This window comes from Micromys minutus (genome assembly GCF_963924665.1).
Source record: "Micromys minutus genome assembly, chromosome: 2".
In the NCBI taxonomy this organism is placed as follows: Eukaryota; Metazoa; Chordata; class Mammalia; order Rodentia; family Muridae; genus Micromys; species Micromys minutus.
Window position 1 is genome coordinate 15,976,151 of NC_137971.1, and position 19,839 is coordinate 15,995,989.

At 49.5% G+C, this 19,839-nt stretch overlaps 1 protein-coding gene across 9 annotated transcripts in view; it reads right to left on the reverse strand.

Moving 5' to 3' along the window:
• Positions 1-19,839, reverse strand: part of PAX2 (paired box 2) — a gene marked incomplete at both ends in the record, with an annotated part of 77,718 nt that overhangs the window by 31,875 nt on the left and 26,004 nt on the right. For 6 of the 9 annotated variants that reach the window (XM_080912768.1, XM_080912767.1, XM_080912764.1 and 3 more), the window contains 2 exons: positions 12,785-12,904; positions 14,747-14,832. In XM_080912768.1, the coding sequence (XP_080768894.1) occupies positions 12,785-12,904; positions 14,747-14,832 (206 nt within the window). Of the gene's footprint in view, positions 1-7,298; positions 7,368-12,784; positions 12,905-14,746; positions 14,833-19,839 lie in introns of all 9 variants that reach the window. The other 3 variants (XM_080912766.1, XM_080912763.1, XM_080912762.1) reach the window with 1 other exon arrangement.

Genomic DNA, 19,839 nt, shown 5'->3' on the forward strand with positions numbered 1-19,839 from the left:
TAAATCTAAACGTCCTACCAGTGAGGCATGGGGTGGACTCCTGTCCTCAAAGCAGAGAAAAGCATAGCTGTGTTTCCACGCCCATGCATGGGCATCGGCCCAGCCAGAAGAGTTACAGGGAGGGCAGGCTGTGTGGTAAAAAGTAGGCAAGAACAATGACCCTTCAAAAACCTGGGATTCTGCCTTGCTGGTCTCCCAGCCCCTGGTCCCATCCACGCAGATGTGCCTGGAAACAGCCAGTTTCCAGGACAAGCCCCACTGCCTGCTCACCCTGTTTCTCATCTCCCTGCACCCCTCTGGAATGCCACGAGGCTCAGTTCTTAATGAGCAGCCCCCTGTGTGCCCTGGGAAGCCCACCTTCCTAACATATCCTCAGCCCAGCCTGGTGGCCACCAGGGCCCACACTGGCACAAAGTTCAAAGAAGAAACCTGTGTCTTCAATACCCTATCTTCTTACCAAAGCAGCTCACAGACTCTCGGGTCTGAAATCTGCCTGAGAACAGAGAGCTAGTGTAAATGATCATTTAGGACCCTCATGGTTAACATCCAGCCTTTAAAAACAGAGGAAGCCTTGGGCCCCAGAACACTTTATTAACACAACTTTTTTTTTTTTTTTTTGCCCATTTTGAGCTGTAAGCAGACTTTCTTTTCCACCCCAGGAGAGCCCACAGGTTACCCACTCCTATGGCAGAGCCAGCCCCAAAGTTTGCCACCTGTGTGAAGAAGTTGGAGATGCTCAGTGAATATGGAGGAAGGAAGATGGAAGCCAGAGGTAGAGGGGTGAGCACATGCAGAGGTGACATGCAGAGGTGACATGCAGACAGATCGGAGGAAGGAGGCTTGGGTATGCAATCTTGTTGGCTTACCCTCAGAGCCAGTGTGCAAGAAGGGCTCATGGAGTGAGCAATTCCTCTGTCGGAACCCCAGAAATCCCTCTACCCCTCTGGAAGGGGCTGAGGCCTTCTGTCTGGAACAACCCTCTGTGGGCTGCAGTTGGGCCCCAACCAGTTAGAAACCTCTCTGAAGCTAAGAGGGAAGGGGGCTTTGTTAGCTCTAAGGACACAAGCAAGGCGAAAAATTACATAGCAGGCCGCCCTAAGTATGCTTGTTTAGAGAAACTGCTTGCATTTATGAAGTCTTTGGTGCGGAAAGCAGGGTTGCAAATGACTGCATCAGAGCGACAGTAAAGGCCATTAATTTCCTGTTATGTTTTCCTGTGTTGGAGGCTTTATTAATTTAATTTTACACTGTCGAACAACGGCGAGAGCTGACACAGTCACACCGCCACGGTTGGGGCTTTCTTTCTGTGTATGTTGCAAAGCTTTGCCTGACATGCAAATCAAGGCTATTACCAGAACCAATAAAGATGTGTGGAGGGAAGTGGGAGGGCTGAGGGGGGAGGGCAGAGGAAAGAGCAGCGGACAGCAAGGGCCAAGGCCATCCCTGAAGAGCTTCGGCCTCATTCTGTGCCTGGCATATCCTGGATGCTCTGGTATCCTCCACAATCGGCCCACCCTCCCCCTTTCCTACCTCTCCTCTTCTCTCCTTTCTGTGTCTTTGTGAACCCTGTCATTCTCCTCTCTCCTAGCTTCTGGCAGAACTTGAACACAAATTCAGGGTGTGTGTGTGTGTGTGTGTGAACTGGCGTCTCATCTGAGGGTCAGAGTGGAGGCACTCTTCCTCTCAGCCATTTTCTCCCCACAGTCCCTGTTCTCAAAAGTTAAGAGTCCTGCTTAAACTCAGTAGGACACACACACACCACAAAAACAACAACAACAACAACAAACCCCACCATTATCGTAGAAGAGGAAAGAGACTTGTAAGGAAGAGCGGATTAGTAGAAGTAAAAAAGGTAAGAAAACATTACGGGATGAATATAATAAAAACATACACATATGAGATGCCATAATGAAGTCCATTATTATCTGTGACTAATGTTTGCTAATAAAAACAAAAATTATTATTATAAAAACAACAAAGCTGTGGACTCTGGCCCACTCCACTATTCTTAGTGCCCATGAGCACGCGCCCTGAGCTGCTGGGCACAGACAGGTCTGGAAAGGCAGATACACTTCATAAGTCCCTCTGAGACCCTCATGGCCTGTTCCTTGGTAGTCATTCATTTCTTCTCAATTCTCAGAGAAAAGACAAAGGTCTCAGATCAGCTTCTCAAAGAGACTACACTAGCCGGCCTCAGTCCTTAGGGAGCCCACATGGACTTTAGTCAGTATCAGAAGAGGTAAATTTCAAGGAACTTAGCAGTACCACATTCTGGTCCCATTTGTAGCCAGCTCCTCATTCCCGCTTCCCGAGACCACTCACAGTGTGCCTTACTGGCTCCTGCAAGCTGGCTGTTCCAGGTGGTCCATAATGTCTACCTCAGTTTACCACACAGCCATGCCTCCCAGTGTCCTGACAGCCAAGTGTCTGGGCTGCCCACACTGCCCGGGGGTGTGGGGGGGGGTGGGATGGCAGGTGGGATGGAGAGAGACGGAAAGAGGAGTCCGGGAGCAGGTTTTCTCAGCCTGCAGGCATGGATGTGTGTGTTTATGAGTGTGTGCACTCATGTCTGTGTTTCAGTGTGTGCTCACATGTGTGCTTGTGTGTGTGTGTGGCCATGTGTTTGTGCTTGTGCACATGCTCATGTGTGTTCATGTACTCACGTGTGTGTGTGTGTGTGTATGTGTGTGTGTGTGTGTGTGTGTGTGTGTGTGTGTGTGTGTGAGCATTTCTCCCTTGGTCTCTGGCTCACTCATTCCCCTGCCCACACTTTCATCTTCTGGACCTGCTTGGCAGACTTGGAGAGGCTGTTGGATGGAATCCAGCTCTCCTGAGGAGGAAAGCGTAAACTTCATAAACTGCATTTACTTTAATGCAGGTTCCTGGGGTTGCTTTCCTGTGGCTTCTCTTTCCTCCCCCATCCTCCTTGTCGCTATTATCTCCTCTGCCCCTCTATGCATCCTAACACATGCATACACGGGTACATACGAATACACACATACATACGAACGCACACATGTACACAATACATATGAACACACATACACACATATACATACGAACACACATACGCATACATATGAACACACATTCACACATGTACATGCATACATGCAAACACATATACACATGCATATACACACATACATATAGACTGAGCAGAAGGGAAGAGGTACAAGTTCTGCTCATTCTGTTATGGGAAAAGGCCACAGCCAGGGGTCTTCCACATGCTCCAGGGAATGCTCACACCCTGTCTCCAGTGGGGATGAGCACAAAGGGTCCTTTGAAGCTGGCCTGCTTTGGGGAGGGAGGGGAGGGTATGCTGACACTTCATAAGGATGGCAGAATGAGGAGCCACCTGGAAGCCAGGCCACGGGGCTGCTGGGAAGGGAGGGAAAGAAGTCTGGCCTGCAGCAGGTTGAGGTTTGCGAGGCCTCTTGTCTGGTGCTGTCAAGGTCAGCAGGTTTGGGTTCATTGAAGGGTCAGGATGGTTTGAATTACTGGCTCTGCTGTAACTAGGCTCTGAGGCTCATGACTGACTCCTAGCTCCTGCGCCAGGCCCCACCCTCTCTCCCAGCCTGTCTGGCCTTTCCACCTCTGTGGGCCAGAAAATGAGGGTCCCAGACAGCTTCAAAACCACCGGGGTTCTGAGGAAGGCAGGTTGGGGAAGGCTGGCTCCCTGGTCTCAATAGTCTAGGAGGCTGCAGGCATCCTGGGTCTCTCAACATGCCAGCTGCCTGTCTTTCCTCATTGTCCAGTGGTTACCAGAAAATGGGGCATTCAGGAAGGTGAGTTCACAAGCAGCAGGGCCTAGAGAAAGCCTTGAGCCTGGCTCTTCTCTCCTCTGTTCAGAGTCTGTTCGAGGGGTGGGGTATGGGGTAGAAGAATACAGCAGAACTAAAGCAATGGATTTCTTGCTTAATGCCCTTGCTGGGAGTCGAGGGGAAACCACATCAACATACAGGGATGGAGGCCAGTTGCCCAGGGGAAGATGAGGAATGGAAGACATTCTGATATGATGGGTTCTCCCATGAGGGCCAAAACACTGGGAAGGCGTGGAGAGCCCAGGGGCTTTGCAGAGAATATTCGACCTACACTAAGTGTTCAGGAGCAGAGACACAACAGTCCCCTGGGCAGCACACCAGTGACCTTTTCTCCTGGGGTAGCCAACCTCTCTGTTCTGACTTTCTGTCAATGGATAGAAAATGCATCTGTTGTGGTAAACCTCAGAATATCTTAAGTGGCTCCATCTTGGGCCACAACAGCATAAACTAGCTGGAGAACAAACTTAACAATTTGGTTTTCATTTCTAGTGTTTTTATTCTACAAATCTGCACCTGTTAGTCCTGCACAGCCATGGCTAAGCTTGGTACCTCTCCACAGATAAACATGTCACTTCTGCACAGAGCCCTCGGGGCAAAGGCTTAACAAAACATCTATACAACCTGCACTTTCTTCTGCAGGCTCGGGGCCAATGTTATCCAGGGAGTTTGGTTAAAATATGAGATCTAACTGAGATAGAAAAAAGCCTGTTGTAGGTATGGCCAGTTTCATTCCCTTGGCTACGAAGAAGGTAAAATCAGAACCAAGAATGAGGTTTCATAAGTAAGTTTCTCTCTCTGGAGGCTTAGTGACCTTTGAACTGAAGTCTTTCTTGAACTGCACAGTAGCCAGGGTTTGAATCCTTGCAGAGATGAATGTAAATTGAGTGCTATTAATGCAGTCAAACCCCAGTGTTTGTCTAGACAGGGCTCTCCATGATTCAGCTTTGTTTTCTGGACATCTGAGGGGCCTGTTATACTGAATCAGAGTTTGTGACATGTCACAATCAGAGTTTGTCACATGTCACAGGTAGTACACAGCACATATGAAGCCATCAAACCCCAGCGTAATCCACAAAGAGCCTCGGTTTCTCCCCATTGCAGGGTTTGCTTCCTCTGGCTCCAGTTATCTTCAATCTAACTTTCTTTAAGTGGAAAATTCCAAGAATAAACAATTCACAGGTTTTTCGATTGTATGTCTTTCGAAATAATAAGATAAAATCCTGAGCTGCCTGCTCAGTCCCACCCTGTGTGTGAATCACTCCTGTGATCAGTGCCCGTTGGTCACTGAATAACTGCTTTGGTTATCAGATTAACTCTTGAGTCCCAATCTATCACAATAATCATTATATTTGAGTATTGTTGTTCATCTCTTACTGTGTGTAACCTATATGTTAAACTTTTGGCTGTATGCTTGGGGAAAACAAAGCATATATAGATAGAATTGGGCATATAGAGCTCTCTGTGATTTCAAGTGTCCACCAGGGGTCTTGGAGTGACTTTGACTTCCCTGTGGGTAAAAGACTACTGTATACACTAAGAAATGAATCAGATAGCATCCTCCTCTCTCCCTAGATCACTCCCACTTTTACTCCTTCCCTGTGTATGTGTGTATTGAGCTTGTGTGTCACGCTTGTGTATGTGTGTAGGCATCAGGTGGGCACAATTGTACCCAGGTGCTGGCTTATGTTAAGGTATCAGTACAATCTTGAGTTGGTGGCCCAACATGTGCGACCTTGTTCTGTGTCTTCTGACACTCCTCAGCACTTCTGCCAGCTCTCTCAGCCTGTATCCTGTCCCACTGAAATAGCATGTAGTCAGCAAAGAATTTTTGTGGCCTTCCCATGCGGGACAAACTCAGATCCCTCCCTGGGTTCGCCACCAGCCCCTTCCACCAAGACCAAAAGGCCTCTGGGAGAGTCAGGCTCAGTTTACAGTCCCTGTCTCAATACCAGTCTGCACTCTTCCAAGGTCAGAGCATGCCGCCTTTCCAACACTGCCCACCTGCATTCCCATCCCTAACCTGAGACCACAGCAAGCTGTACCCAGGGCCAGGACAGCTTCTCCGCTTCCCCAGAATCCCCCATTGCCTGTCTCCTCTGCCACCAGTTCTCTTTCCATGGCTCCAAAGGACAGCTGGGAAGAGAGCTTGGTGACCAGGGCACGCCTGGTTTCCATTAATGAGATACACGAGTGTAAGCCAGCCATGGAGGCAGCCTACAAAAGGAGGCGATCACGGGGCAGCCAGGAGCCGAGCTGCTCAGGTAATTGGTTTATCTATCTGGAAGCAGGGGGAGCAATCTCAGCACAGACAGACTAGCCGTAAAGTCTCTTCCTTAAGGCTATTTCCTTTGTCTTTTCAATTGCTTGCACATCCATGTGAGAGAGGGAGAGAGTGTTAAAGAGAGAGGGAGAGGGAGAAATGTTAATTTGTGAATTAATGGCTTTTCTCAGCGGAATTGTAAATTCAAATGTCACCTCACACGGTGACACCACCGCTGGTCTGCTGAAGAAGCAATGATAAGATCCCCCACCTCCCTCAGCACCCCTCCCTCCCCAAAGATAGCTGTGGAGTGGAACATGCTACTTTTAATTTGCAATAACAACACAACAGAGGTATGCAGTAATGACTGCCTCTTCTACCCTCCCGGCTTCCTGCCCCCCAGTCCAGGTGGCTCCCCCATTTCCTCTCTCCCCGCCCCCTTCTGAAGCACCTCACCTCACTCGCCCTGCTGCCCCCACCCACCCCAGCCAGTGTCTGATCACATGGGGGGTGCCTCTGGAATTGACGATGCTGCAACCCTCTCTTCTCCTTCAATAATCAGGGAATTAATGACCCTGAAGTTAAAGTGAGGCTGATACTGAGGCCCTGCCCAGCGCTGGGAAAAAGCCTTCATTGTTTTCAAGCAGGAGGCGGGTAGCGGTGAGGGAGATTCATGGATGGAGATTGAATATGCAATTTTCTTTCACCTTGCCAAGAGCTGCCCCTGGGCTGTGCCTGGCCTAAATTTTTCCTTTTACCATCTCTGCCTTATCCGGCCCTCCCACCTCCCTTCCATTCTTTCCAGAAAATTACCTTCAAAATTGATTTCCACTTTTACAAACAAATATAATGGGAACACAGGAAAAAACTTGGGCCGTGATGAATTAGGGCTGTCAGGTGCTTCCAGGTCTCCTTTGCTTTTGTTTTACTACCCGATCTACTCTTTGTTTTTCCAAGGGCTAGAAAAACTGCCCCCATCCACTGAGCGGCTGACCCTCTGGGCCACCAGGCCTCAGCCCCAAACCTCTGCCGTGGCCCATGGCAGAAGTGATCCAGGCGCAGAGACTGTTAGCTTCTAGGGCTCTTGGTGAAAGCCTGTGCCTCTGCCTCCAGTTGGCTGTCTACCCTGAGGCCCGTTCTCTGATGTTCTCTAGCCAGCCCCCCCAAGCTATTTCCCCTTGACCCCCACACCGTGCTCCCTCTAGCCCTCATACCTCTTAAAGTCCAGACCAGATGCAAACCTCCACCTCCTCTAATGTGGGCAGGATCAGTGTATACCTCCACTGGAGTAAATAAGAGACAGACAAACACTGAGACATCCCGAAGGAGAGGCAGGTAGATAGGGGGCCAGACCCCCAAACAGGGAGACCAGACCCCTCTTCAAAGAGATACAAAAAGTTCCAAGCTACAAATCACACACAGCCTGAATGGGAGGTAATTCTGCCTCAGTCTCCCTAGTCTTGGGGCCCAGCCACTCCCTCCTAGGAGTGGGCTTAGGACAGCCTATTGACTTGGCAACAGATGTAGGTTGATACCAGTTGGCTCCTGGGGCGAAACTATATGCAGGCCCGTGTTTAGAAGCATGAACACTCAACATGTCTACGTCTGGCTTAGGACTCTCCCTGGTTACTGGTGTTAGCATGTGCATAGCAATACAGTACTCTGTCCAAACATTCACATTACCTAGATAATGCATGCGTTCTCAGCACTTGGCATTCCATACCCCCTTACTCCCAAAGATCTCCGAGCATATTTATACACTTGCATAAACCATAGAAAATGATATATAGTTCAGAAAACAAGCATACATTCTCCAAGGCAAATAAACAGGCTTGCATGTAGAAGCAGAAATGTGCCCAGAAAGGCAGAGGGACTAAGGGCCTTATACTAAAAAACAAAGGGGACTTTTATATTTACATGCCTAGAAATCTCTGGTTGACACTTTAAAAAACATGACAAGTGGCCACTGGATAACCACAGAGCAACAGGTGAACAGGTGGACAAAGGTCATCTCAACTCTACAGGTGAGGCTAGCTACCCATCCCTTCCAGATTAGCTTATTCCAGAAATACAAGGTGTCCCACTGAGGTTAGGGTGTCCAGGTCCAAATAGACTTCACTCTTTCACAGCTTAATTTCCTTGTGAAACCTTCGCCTGCCAAGGAGACTTTTTTTAAAACCTAGATACACAGTGATCTGACTTCCAGGATAGAACTAGCTTAACATTCTAAGCCAGTGGTCCTCAATCATCCTAATGCTGAGACCATTTAATACAGTTCTTCATGTGGTGGTGACCCCCAACCATAAATGATTTTTGTTTCTACTCTTTGCTACTGTTATGAATTATAATAAATGTTTAAAAAATCCACATTTTTCCGAAGGTCTTAGGTGACCCCTGTGAAAGGGTTGATTGACCTTTTGAAAGGTCATAACCCACAGGTTGAGAACCTTTTCTCTAGACACATAATGTTTTAAAAACCTCTCCATAAGAAGTAAGGGTTGTTATTACCCCATTTGACAGGGGAGATTCAATAAAATGACTTCCCCAAGGTCACCCAGCTGCCTAGCTCCAGGATTCAAAGCCAGTATACACAGGTAAGGCAGGTATGTGTGAGGCTTTGGCCCTGGCAGGCCTTGCTTTTGTCTCAGTTCAGGGCCCCTAAACAGGTGCTGATCATTTCTGTAACTCAGTCCCCTTATGTGCTCCAAGCATAACCTAAGCTCTTAGGGACTTCTAGGAAGACACTAAAGAAATAATTGGTGCTTTCCAGCAACAGCATCATCTAAAGCTGGGTACCAGCTCAGGCAAGGATGGGACGCAGCCATTTGCGGCCACGCAACAACCTATCCGGCCTGCAAATGCGCAGCTGCACCGCCTTGCCACCAGCCCATTGCCCGATTCATTGTGCACCTAATTAATGAGATGCAAAGCCATGCCCCACCCCAGCAAGCTCACTCATAGCAACATCCCTCCTTCCTACAGATCAGCAGACTCTCACCATATGACTTCACTTGGAGTCTGGAACAAAGTTCTGAAACTTCTCAGTGCTTCACCACCACCCACAGTGGACAGCAGTGCATTAGGCCATGGCTGAGGGTCAAACCTAGGACCTGATGCCTGCTAGGCAAGCTCTTAAGCACCCCAGCCTCCCTTTCGTTTCTCAGCCTGATTATAGATGGGTTGGCACCACTCCGTTCTCCAGGCAAAGAAGCCAAGAACTTGTGTATGCCATTCATCTTAGATTCCCAGAGAATCGAGCTTTAAAATACCTGCCCATAACTGTAGGTTGAAAATGGCTTCCAGGGTATTGATGAGACTGCTCCCCCTTGGGCTGAGAGACAGCCTGTGTCCCAGGTGCCTCATGCATAATTTCTTTCTTTCTCCCTGGCCTTTCTAACTAGGGTCCTGAATCCCTAGGAGAAGGTTCCAATCTTCTCAGTGCCAGATTTCTCCAAGTAAAGTCTAAGCTTTTGTACACTCCCATAGGCCAGGGGTTGGTATTCCCAAGCCAACCTTGAGTTGAAGCTGATTGGCCCTTAATGAGTATCCCTGTGGATGTGAATGCCACTGATACCCCTGGTACTGTCCCCATTCCAAGGGCTATTGCGAGCAACGTTCTAGATGTTACCAGCATGAGTACCAGTAATGATTGCTGAGAAGGCCATCACTAATGCCCGAGACACACTGCGGCCACAGCCCTTGCTAGGGCTCATCGCCGTGACATGGTTAGAGCTAAAGAATGGGCCATAATATGAGGTGGGAGGGCAGAGGGACACCCAGCTAGCCTCAAGATAGGATACTCCTAGGGAGATGTCACTACACCTCAGGTCAAAGAGGGCCAACATACCTGGTCCATTTAGGACTATTTCCAGAGAAAATAGTCCTGATCCCCTAGTCCCCCTGGGGTCTAGTCCCTAGATAAACATCCCTGGTCTCATCCCAACACCCTGTAGCTCATCAGACCAATTTTCATTTTACCCAAAAGTCCTGGCCCGAGAGTTGAAGGACACACCTGGGTGTCTGTACAGGCTGCACCCGCCCGAGGTGACTCCTGCAACAACGACAAGGGGCTGGTCTGCCGGCAGCTTTGCTACCTTGGCCTGACTGCAGAGTTGGGCTACATCATCTTGACACATAATTATCTCCCCATTCTTAATCATCTGAGCTGCTCCCTAATGCAAACTGGGCCCTGCTGCTTGGAGGCCTCTGGAGTGGGGGAAGGGAGGAATCCTATAGCTCTTCACTCCATCCGCTCCCTTCCCATCTGGGTTCCATGGGTCAAGAATGAGATGGTGGCTGAAGAAAGCAGGAATCCAGCTCCTTCTAGCCTGGGGTTGGTTTAAAAAAAAAAAAAAAAAAGTAGAGACAGTGCAAGAACCCCCACCCTGGGCCAGGTTGGGGGGGGGTGGAGTTCCTAATGCTTCTTGTGACTGGTTAGGCCTAGCAGATGAGGTTCTGAGGCCCTCACTATTCCTCACCTGAAGACTGCAGCTGCCCCCTGTGCTGCCATACTGGTGGAGGCCCCAAGCCAACCCCGCCTCTTGCCCAGATATACATAGGATACAGAAGAGCCCAGCCTCTTGCATAGCACAGTCTTGCCCACTTCCTTGTCTCCTTGGCCTTGCTTCTCAGCTCTCCCTTCTGCCCACTTAGCACATCCTTGCTAAGGCCACCCTGCCCTTGATGTTCAGAGGCTTAATAGAACTTCAGGCTAACATTGCCTCCTCAGCCTCCTCAGCCATCACCCAGGTCCCTCCTCAAAGAGCAGCCCTTGCTGGCAGTGAGGTTCCTCCCTGTCTCTTTCTCCCTATAAAGCAACGGCCAGCTCACTACTCTACGATGGGCTTTCTACTCCCTGAATACACTGTTTAACAAATGTCCTAGAGTATCAACTTCCTAAGGACCGGAATCATATCTGGTTTGGCTCAGGGACCTTCTGTACCAAGTTATTCTGACAGGCAGCGAGGGCCATTGAGTTGAACTGACCGAAAACAACGAATGTGAGCAAGGAGAGGGGGGGAACATCCTGTTCTGACCTCACGGACTGATCCAGCCCTGGGTATCCTCAGCTTCCCTTCGCCACCCATGGAAGCTCAGGCAACAGAAGGGACACAGAACGTTAGCCTCAGTCCAATGAGGGGGAGCACAGAAGGGTGCCTGCGGCCTTCCGGTCCCCCTGGACACCTCGCACTCTAAACAAGCCAGGTGGCTAAAGAGAAACCCTTAGGGTTTGAGGCAGACTCTACCAAGGCACTCAGGGTGCCAAGGATCCTGACCGGGGCCAACATGTCAGAAGCTCCAGGGAGAACTGGGGCTTAGGGCTTCTCCGGTAGCCTCCCCCTGCCCATCAGGGGCTGCCGCCAAAACAACCACAATGAAATTTAGTGAGTGGCAAAGGCCGTGGCAGCCAAATGGGTTTGGATATTTTGGAAGAAGAAGAAATAGAGCCAGACAAGCTGTTTCCCTGTGAAACGAGACAATTAGGGCTTCTGGCTGGAGGCCAGTGCCAGGTCATCACTGTCTGGGCAGGACTAGGTCTCTCCTGCACTCTGTCCTTTCTGCTGGAGGCCAGGGCTCATATGCTGCCTTCCCTCTGCCTAGGTCTGGAGAGTCCAGACTGCAGCTTAAAGACTGTCAGCTTTGTCTCTGACTCTGTTCCTTAACCCCTCAAGAACAGCTTGTCTGTGCTTGGGATGGCCACAGAACCTACTGTCCAAATCGAACATTTTCAGGGGTAGGGGGAGACTGCCCAGGTCAGGTGTGGGGACAATAGGCAGAAATTGTGACAACCTTGAGCTAATTGGACATATGGTCACTACCCCCTTACTGTTCATCTTTGTTAGGTTCTATTATATGGAGACTATCTTTAAAGTTCTACACACCCTGTGTGAAGAACAGAAGTTCCTACTTTTCCTAGCTGAGATCCTGAGAGATCTCAGGCCCGAGATATTGGTAAGTGTTCATCTGGGTGCCCAGGTATCACATGGCAGAAGAAAACTAACTGGTCATGGTGCACCATGAGTGCCACGGTTTCTGAAAAGCACCTTGTCCCATGCCTATGCCTACTAGTCTCTCCTCTAATCTTCTTTCATCCTGTGCCCTCCTCTTAATCTCTCATTCCTGGGTTTATGCTACCCAAGGTACTGGCTGTCCCTTGAGGGCCCAGGGAGAGAGATAGGAGAAGTGGGAGTCAGAGAGATGTCCACTTTCATGATGAAGAGCAAGACGAGGCCCCACGTCCAGGTCCCCAAGTGACTTTAGTGGGAGCAATGTCCATGTGTTATAGAGAAAGGACCTCAGGGTCGTCCATGTTCGTATCGGCTGCTACCTTCTAACTGAGATCAAGCGAGGCCAAAGTAGGCTGGCCTTTCATCCCTGGGTCAGGTACCAGCTGTCTCCTCAACCTCTACAACCTTCTCAAGGTAAACAGTTGATACCACTCCTCCTGGCATCCCACAGGGACAGCTGGGGTGAGTCCCAGCAGAAGGTGAGACCATCGGGGCTGAGCAGATGGTGAAGCTGGTGGCCCCACCAGCAGCCTCCCTCCCCCTCTCCGGGAGCCAGCAGGACAGTGGGGGTACTTAGGCTTCCATGCTAAAACTGATCTCACAGCCGAGCAGCTGGGAGACCAGCAGAAACCGGAGCTCAGAGTCCAAGGACAAAGCATGCAAGGGGGGGAGCCAGAGCTCTTCCCTCCTACCTTCCTCGCGTTTCCTCTTCTCACCGTTGGAGCGAGGAATCCCCAGGATCCCATTGATGGAGTAGGAGCCCACTGGGTCATTAGAGGCGCTGGAAACAGGAGGGGAGGCCGTGCTGGGAACTGGACAGGAAGAAGGAGGAGACACTATCAGGGTAGTAGTTGAGACTGAAGCCCCGGGCAGGGACAGACAGGAACAGAGGGCAGAAGAAAGGACAAGGAGCTCACATCCTCGCCCTTCCTCTGAAGCTTGAGGGAGGAATCACTCCCACAGACGGACATTGCAGGCTGTTAGCCCAGCCTGAGGAAAGTGGTGACCGGTCAGCCCACACCTCCTCTGCCATCTATGGGGTTTACTGGTGCCTCAAGCCCCTCCCCTCAGGTGGATGTGGTATAGATCCTGAGACTGCCAAGATTATCTGTCTGGAAAGCAGTTCAGTGACCTTCTGGATAACACAGGTCCAACTGTGCCCTCTGGAGTCACACTCTTTCAGTCCCACCTGATGCAAAGGTTGAGCAAATCCTTTAAAACAAACCCCAGCTCACTGCTTCTCAGTCTCCTGGGTAGAGTCTTTACCAGCCCTAATTTAGAGTCTAGCGCTCCCTAAGATCTGTCTCTTACACTTGGGGAGACACAAGCTGCTCTCAATATTCTCTGGAAGCAGCTCTGTCTTCCCAGCTGCTACTGATCTCCAAATCACTGGAGAAGTTCCTAGTTCCCTTTCATGGAAAGGACCAGTGGACCCATTCACTATGCTATGATGAGCTCAGGTATATCTGAGTACAGCCCTCCCTCCAGTACGCTAATCCAGGCCTGCGTAAACATGGCTCATGACCCCAGCAGTGCTGGACCAGCCAATTCTGTCTCCTGCTGGTCAGAAGGGAAGGAGACCAAAAAGAAGTGTGTGTGTGTGTGTGTGTGTGTGTGTGTCCCTCTCCTTCTCCCCCCATCTCTCTCTATCTCTGTCTTTGTCTATCTGTGTGTGTCTCCCTCTCCCCCATCTGTCTTTGTCTCTGTCTCTGTCTCTCTGTCTCAGTCTCTCTCTCTCTCTCTCTCTCTCTCTCTCTCTCTCTCTGTGTGTGTGTGTGTGTGTGTGTGTGTGCATGCTTGAGTAAAGGTTGCAATAGGAGTTCTGTCAGGCCTGGGCTGTATCTCTGAGATCCGGTGGAGGGCTAAAAGGTCCCAAGAGGCAAAGAGCAACAGAGAACATGAGGGCAGAGACAAAGAGATAAGAGGAAATAAGCCAAAAGAAAAGAGGCCAGAAGGAAGGATGGAGAAAGACAGACAGACAGGTCCATAGTCATGAGGGGAGGGAAGAGGGCTGGGAAGGAAGGGAGAGAAGGGAAGAAGAACGATCAAAGGCTGGGCATGTAACACCCCCCCCCCCTCGGGAGAGTGTGCCTACCATGCATAAGGTCATGAGTTCCATCCCTTCTTCTCCAACAACTGTTTTTAAAAAATTGACTTTTAAAATTTTAAATTTATGTGTATGGTGTGTGCATGCCTGAAGAAGGCAGAACAGTATCAGATCCTCTGAAACTGGAGTTACAGGTGGCTATGAGTCTTGCCTGGTATGGGAATCAGACTTAGGTCCTCTGTAAGACCAATACATGCTCTTAACCACCGAACCACCTCTCCAGCCCCTCCCCAGTGCTTTCTTTTTCTTAAGTTAAGTGAAAAAGTAAACGTGGAAGATATAAAAGGAGATCAAATCAGATAGAGGCTGGCTGATGGAAAACTCAAAGACAAGTGGCCTGAGGGGCAGGAGGGGATGGGAACAAAAGGGAGGAGACACAGACCTCGTGGAGGTACTAAACCGATACCACCAGAGAGACCCTTGGAGGGGAAGGAGTGAGTGGGAACCATAGACAGCCCTGGACCTCCCTGGACTAGACAGTTCCCAGGGTTGGGCAGTGTTTTCTGGCATTTTCCAAGTTGATTTCCTCTTCCCTGAGCCCTCTTACCGATGGTGTGGCCAGGAGCAGTCACTCCTGTCCCTGCCCCGTCCGGCGTTGGGTGGAAAGGTTGCTGAACTTTGGTCCGGATGATCCTGCAAAAGCACCACAACATTGTCACAGCTCCCATGACACATGCCAGGCCCAGGCTTCTCCTGCCTGGCAGAGGGACCCTGCCCAGCACAGCCTTGTCCTCATCACCTGTCCCTGCCTTCCTGCCCTCACCCACTGCTGCAAGACGTGAGGCTTCCCTCCTGTCTGCTGTGCAATCCACTTAGCACCGCTCTGGGCAGGGGTGGTATGCACTTTCTGGTGCCCTGAATGCCAAACTGCACTGCAGCTTGATTCTGGGCAGCAAGGATTAGGGCAAAGCCAAGTGGGAAACAGTGAAGTTTTCCGTTTCTGAGGTGTGAGTGCAGAAAGAATACCTTGTATATTGTACAGATGCAGAGTACTTAATACTGTCGCTGAAAAATAGCCTGTGGCCTATAGGAAAGGGTAGAATAGAAGGGAGGGAGGAAGGATCCAGGGATAGAGCCAGGCAGTGGAGATTCACCCAGGAAGATGTGACAAGTCAGACATATGGTACCTGGTACAGGTAATCAGCTGCATGGTAAAATGTACATTAAAATAAATGGGATATTGCAAGTCATGATCTAGTCGGAGAAGAGCCTGGTTGCATGGCCAAAGTATTTGTAAATGTGTTTTGAGTCTGAGTCTTATTTCTGGGATCATGGGGCTGGGAGGAAGAACCAGGACCACTTAGTCACATATACGTACCCCCTAGTACCAGGAATCTCCTGGTCTGGAGGTCTTCTTAGCCAGCTTTCCAACCAGAACCATCACAATCTTCCAGAACCCAGGGAAGAAGCTTCCTCGCATATTACAGGAAGGAGAGAAGGCAGAAAGGCAGAGACCGGGCCACAGATGACACTCCAACAAACAGAACCTAGTCCCTTTGCCAGGCATCAGGCCTCACACAACCTTCTTCTCATCTGACTGCCTCACAACTTCCTTTTCTTTCCCACGGGTCTTACTTGAATCAAAACTTCTTTACGGGACTAGTTAAGGAGCATCCTGTATACTTCCAGGAAATAAAGGAACACATCAAACCTTCCCAGGAGGAATAAACCCGCCTTGCAAGAGTCTAGAAAAGCATAGAGTTCCATAACGAAAGAGACCAAGTCCAGAGACTGGGGTATGCTTTTCTCTACAACCCCAAGCTTCCCACGCTATCCAATTCAGTATTGCTCTTCTCTACAGAAATCTAAATTCACACCTACCATCCAGGTAGGTTGCAAGCTGTGAGTCACTAGGCTTTAGCTTTTACCTATTACTTACAGGCACATAGATTGGCACTTATAGGCACATTCTTCCAATGCCAGAAAGTTGGGAGGAGACATTTATAGTTAAAGAATGCCAGTTATCCCAGGGCAATGAGGCAGCTGGTATCAGAGGAAGAATCCACCCTTGAAGGTGGGGAATTGGGGGAAAAAGTAATTGAGGGGAAAAAATGATTGAGGAAAAGGAGCCCAGCATTGACCAAAACAGAGCTAAGCTGAATGCAGGGAGGGACACAGAAGGTAGTAGAAAGTATACCAAGCTGTGCAAGAGGGACAGTGCTGGTTCCTGTCATTAAGAAGCCACATGGCTTCACATTAATCACTCTGTATCTTTGTGCTTCCCTTTTCCAACTTAAGAATGAAAGGCTCACAGGCACACAGCATCACCAAGGTCTCAGGAAAAAAAAGTTAACATGATTCTGAGATGAACAAGATAATGGGGTGGGGATGCACTATACACAGGTGCTAGAGGGGGTAGAAGATTGGTGGGGAGGCCAAGGGGGAACACCAGGTGGAGCTTGGTGCCTTCCCCCACAGCCAGAAGCAGGTGTGCACAGAAGGAAGAGGAAGTAGGGCCGAAAGGTTGCATCTAGTGGTATAAACAGCTCGTTTCCACTCATTAAGATATTGTATATCACTATTATATATAATCCATATGACTCATACTTACTTCTGTTAATTCTCTCAATTTCCAGAATAAATGCTATCATCTTCATTTTGCAGATGGAAAAGCCAGAGCAGGCAAAGGTTAATGATTAAGGCTTTCTTCGGACCACAGTACTGGTAAGAGCAGCATCCCAACTAAGTCCCTGAAATTTGTGTCTTCTGCTACTTTCTCACCTTCCCCCATCACATAAGAATCAATCCTCAGACGTCAGGGGCCATGAGAAATGCTCAAACTAGAGGAGACATGGCCAAAGTGACTGATCCCAGGAAGGAGATGGGTAGGCAGGAGGTGATAACAAGCTGGTCTCACGAAAGTGTAGCATCTTCAAGAGTGTGAAGGCAGAGAAGCAAGGAAGAAGAGCCAGGATTTGGTCGCTAACTAGAGTCAGCCATGGCCCTAAAACACACCTGTGTCACTGAAGGCTTGGTGGCATGTGTTGTTGTGGAGGATAAAGATTCTGGAAGGTGAGAGGCTTAGGAAGAAAGTGTGATGTTGGTTCTGGATGTGTGGGCTGAGCAAGTCCAGGTCGAGCTGGCCCACCAGGAAGGAGTTTATTTATAAAGAGGCATGGAACAGTATGGACGTCTGTAGTGAGTAGTGACCACAGGTAGAACCAGTGTAGATCAGGGTGACCTGAGGAAGACATGTTAAGATTTAATCTACAGTGCCAATGGGGACATCAAAAAGTGCAGGTGACTGGGAAAAAGAAGAGGCATATATTTGGGGATCAGGGTGGCCATTAGAATTTAAGACATGTCTGAGCTAGGTAGCTAGAACAGGATCCTGGCAGAGGGGGTGCAGGGAAGGAGGGCAGGTGTGATGTGGAGGTGGAAGCAGAAGGTGGCTGTGGTGTGGAGGACAGAGGATGGCCCAGCAGCCACAGATGTAGAAGGTTGGTTCAGGGCAGGAAAAAATACCAGAGAAGGGGACGAGAGCCAGGTTGCCAGGGAGACTGTAGAGGATGCAGAGCAGGGAAGGAGTAGAGGACCAGAACAGAGTTAGCCTGACACACAGAGACCTTCAGAAAGGGGCCTTCACAGCTTTGCAGTCTCAGAGTAAGAAGGAGGAGATTGGCATGGGAAAGACCACAGCAGCTGAGAGCAAGACTAGAAGGATGCCAAGCAGCTGTTCCTACAGCTTCCAGGGTCTGGTGGACCTGCAGTAGCTCTGCTTAAAGGCTGACAGGTTCTGGTCTAAGGAGTTCCAGGGCTGGGGTTGGGGGACCCAGATAACTGGACTGGCTGGTGGAGTTCCTGTTTTTATTACCAGAGCCTCTGACCCCCAAGGCACTGATACAGATTTAACTGAGGCAGCTAGTGATGGAAAATCACTATGCCCTGACAGCAGCTTGGTGGTGCATGGGAGAGAAGTTGGGCCGGGTGTCTGCTATGAGTTATTGAGGCTTTTGGTGTCCATCCATGACCCCAGGCAGTGGGCACCTGCCAGGTCCCAGAGCTGATCATAGGGAATTTAAAAATCAGGATCGTGAAAACCCTATGGTTATTCGTATCTCTCCTACATTCTGTGCTCGCCCCAACATGGATGACTCCCCCCTCCTATCCAAGAAGGCTTTCCAACACAGGATGCTCTTTCCCGCTCTGTGTCAGTGAGAGCTCACCCTACTCAGTGCTTTATCCTGCTCCCAAACAGGGACTACTGGGATCTTAGAACCCAGGGTGCTATGCACAGCTAAGGAAATTCATTTTTTTTTTTAAGGAATCATTTGTTTTATTTCATGCATATGAGTATCTGCCTGAATATATGTATATGTACTGTGTGTATGAATGGCATCCGTGAAGAACAGAAGAAAACACTGGATGCCCTGGAACCGGAGTTCCAGACACCTGTAAACCACCATGCCAGGGCTAGGAAGCAAACCTGGGTTTTTAACATCCTATGCTATTAACCGTTGAGCCGTCTCTCTATCCCCTGATTTGTTCTGGTTTTGTTTGTTGTTTTGAAATAGGGCCTCACCTATATACCTCAGAAATACCTCAGAGTTGACCCTCCTGCCACCTAGGTGTTGGTGATAGCTGTTTACGTATGTACCCCCACACCTGGTCTAGTGAGGGAACTCGGGACATAACTCTAGGCTTGGTGACCTGAGTCAGGATCCCAGCTCTGTTTCATTCTCCCTGGGATGTCCTTGGGCATTTCTCATTCCTTTTCCTTTATCTGTAAAATGAGATAGTACTACTGTGTACCTTCCTATGGCCCTGGTGGGGATTAAGAAGAATAATTCATGTGAAGTGATTAGTATGATGTTTGGCTCCGTGAATGCTAGCTGTAATGATGCTGTTCGCACTTGTGTTATTATCCCTGTGGGTGACCTCTATGCCCAGCTGCTTTCAATTGAAGGGCTGAGCCAGGTACAGGCAGGAAGCCTCCCTTCTCTGTATGCCCCGACTGGATCAGTGGAGGTACTACCTGGGAAGTAACGGAGAGGATAGGGAAGAACACCAGAAGGGGTCATGGAGGAAAGACTTTCAGGAAGACAGACTCAGGACTGGACCAAGTTCTACCTGCATGCTTCGGGAAGGACCACACAGGATCCAGGAGGTGGCAAGTGTGTTGGAAAGAGGAATGAAGCTTGTGGTAAGGTCACTTCCTCTTTGGTCAAATTCCCAGGGGACCTCCACTTCCTCCCACCTTGAAGATCAGAGCAGCCTCAGGGGGCTCTGTGAGACAGACAGAGGTCTCCGTCAGATCCCAGCAAGCCACTTAAATTAGCAGAGATATAGCTCAGCCTTCCACTGGGGACTCAGGCTTCTACTTGACCCTTCCGCCTCCTTCTTCTCCTTTTCCCGTCATTCCCTCTGCTTTTCTTCTCTGTCTCTTCATCTCTGCCCCTCTTTCTCTCTCTTTGTCCATCTGTCCATCTCTTTGCACCCTGAAGTCCCACTGTGGCTGTGTGAGTTTATCGATTCCTGGGAGCTGGGGGAAAGTAGGAGGTAGGGCTGGGGTGCAGGGCTCAGGGATGGAAATAGAAGGCTATAAATTATTTGTGACAGGAAAGCAATAGTGGCAGAGTGCTGAGCACAAGTCCTGTGTCACTATTAGATTCCTTTTAGCCTGATGACACTGTAAAAAAG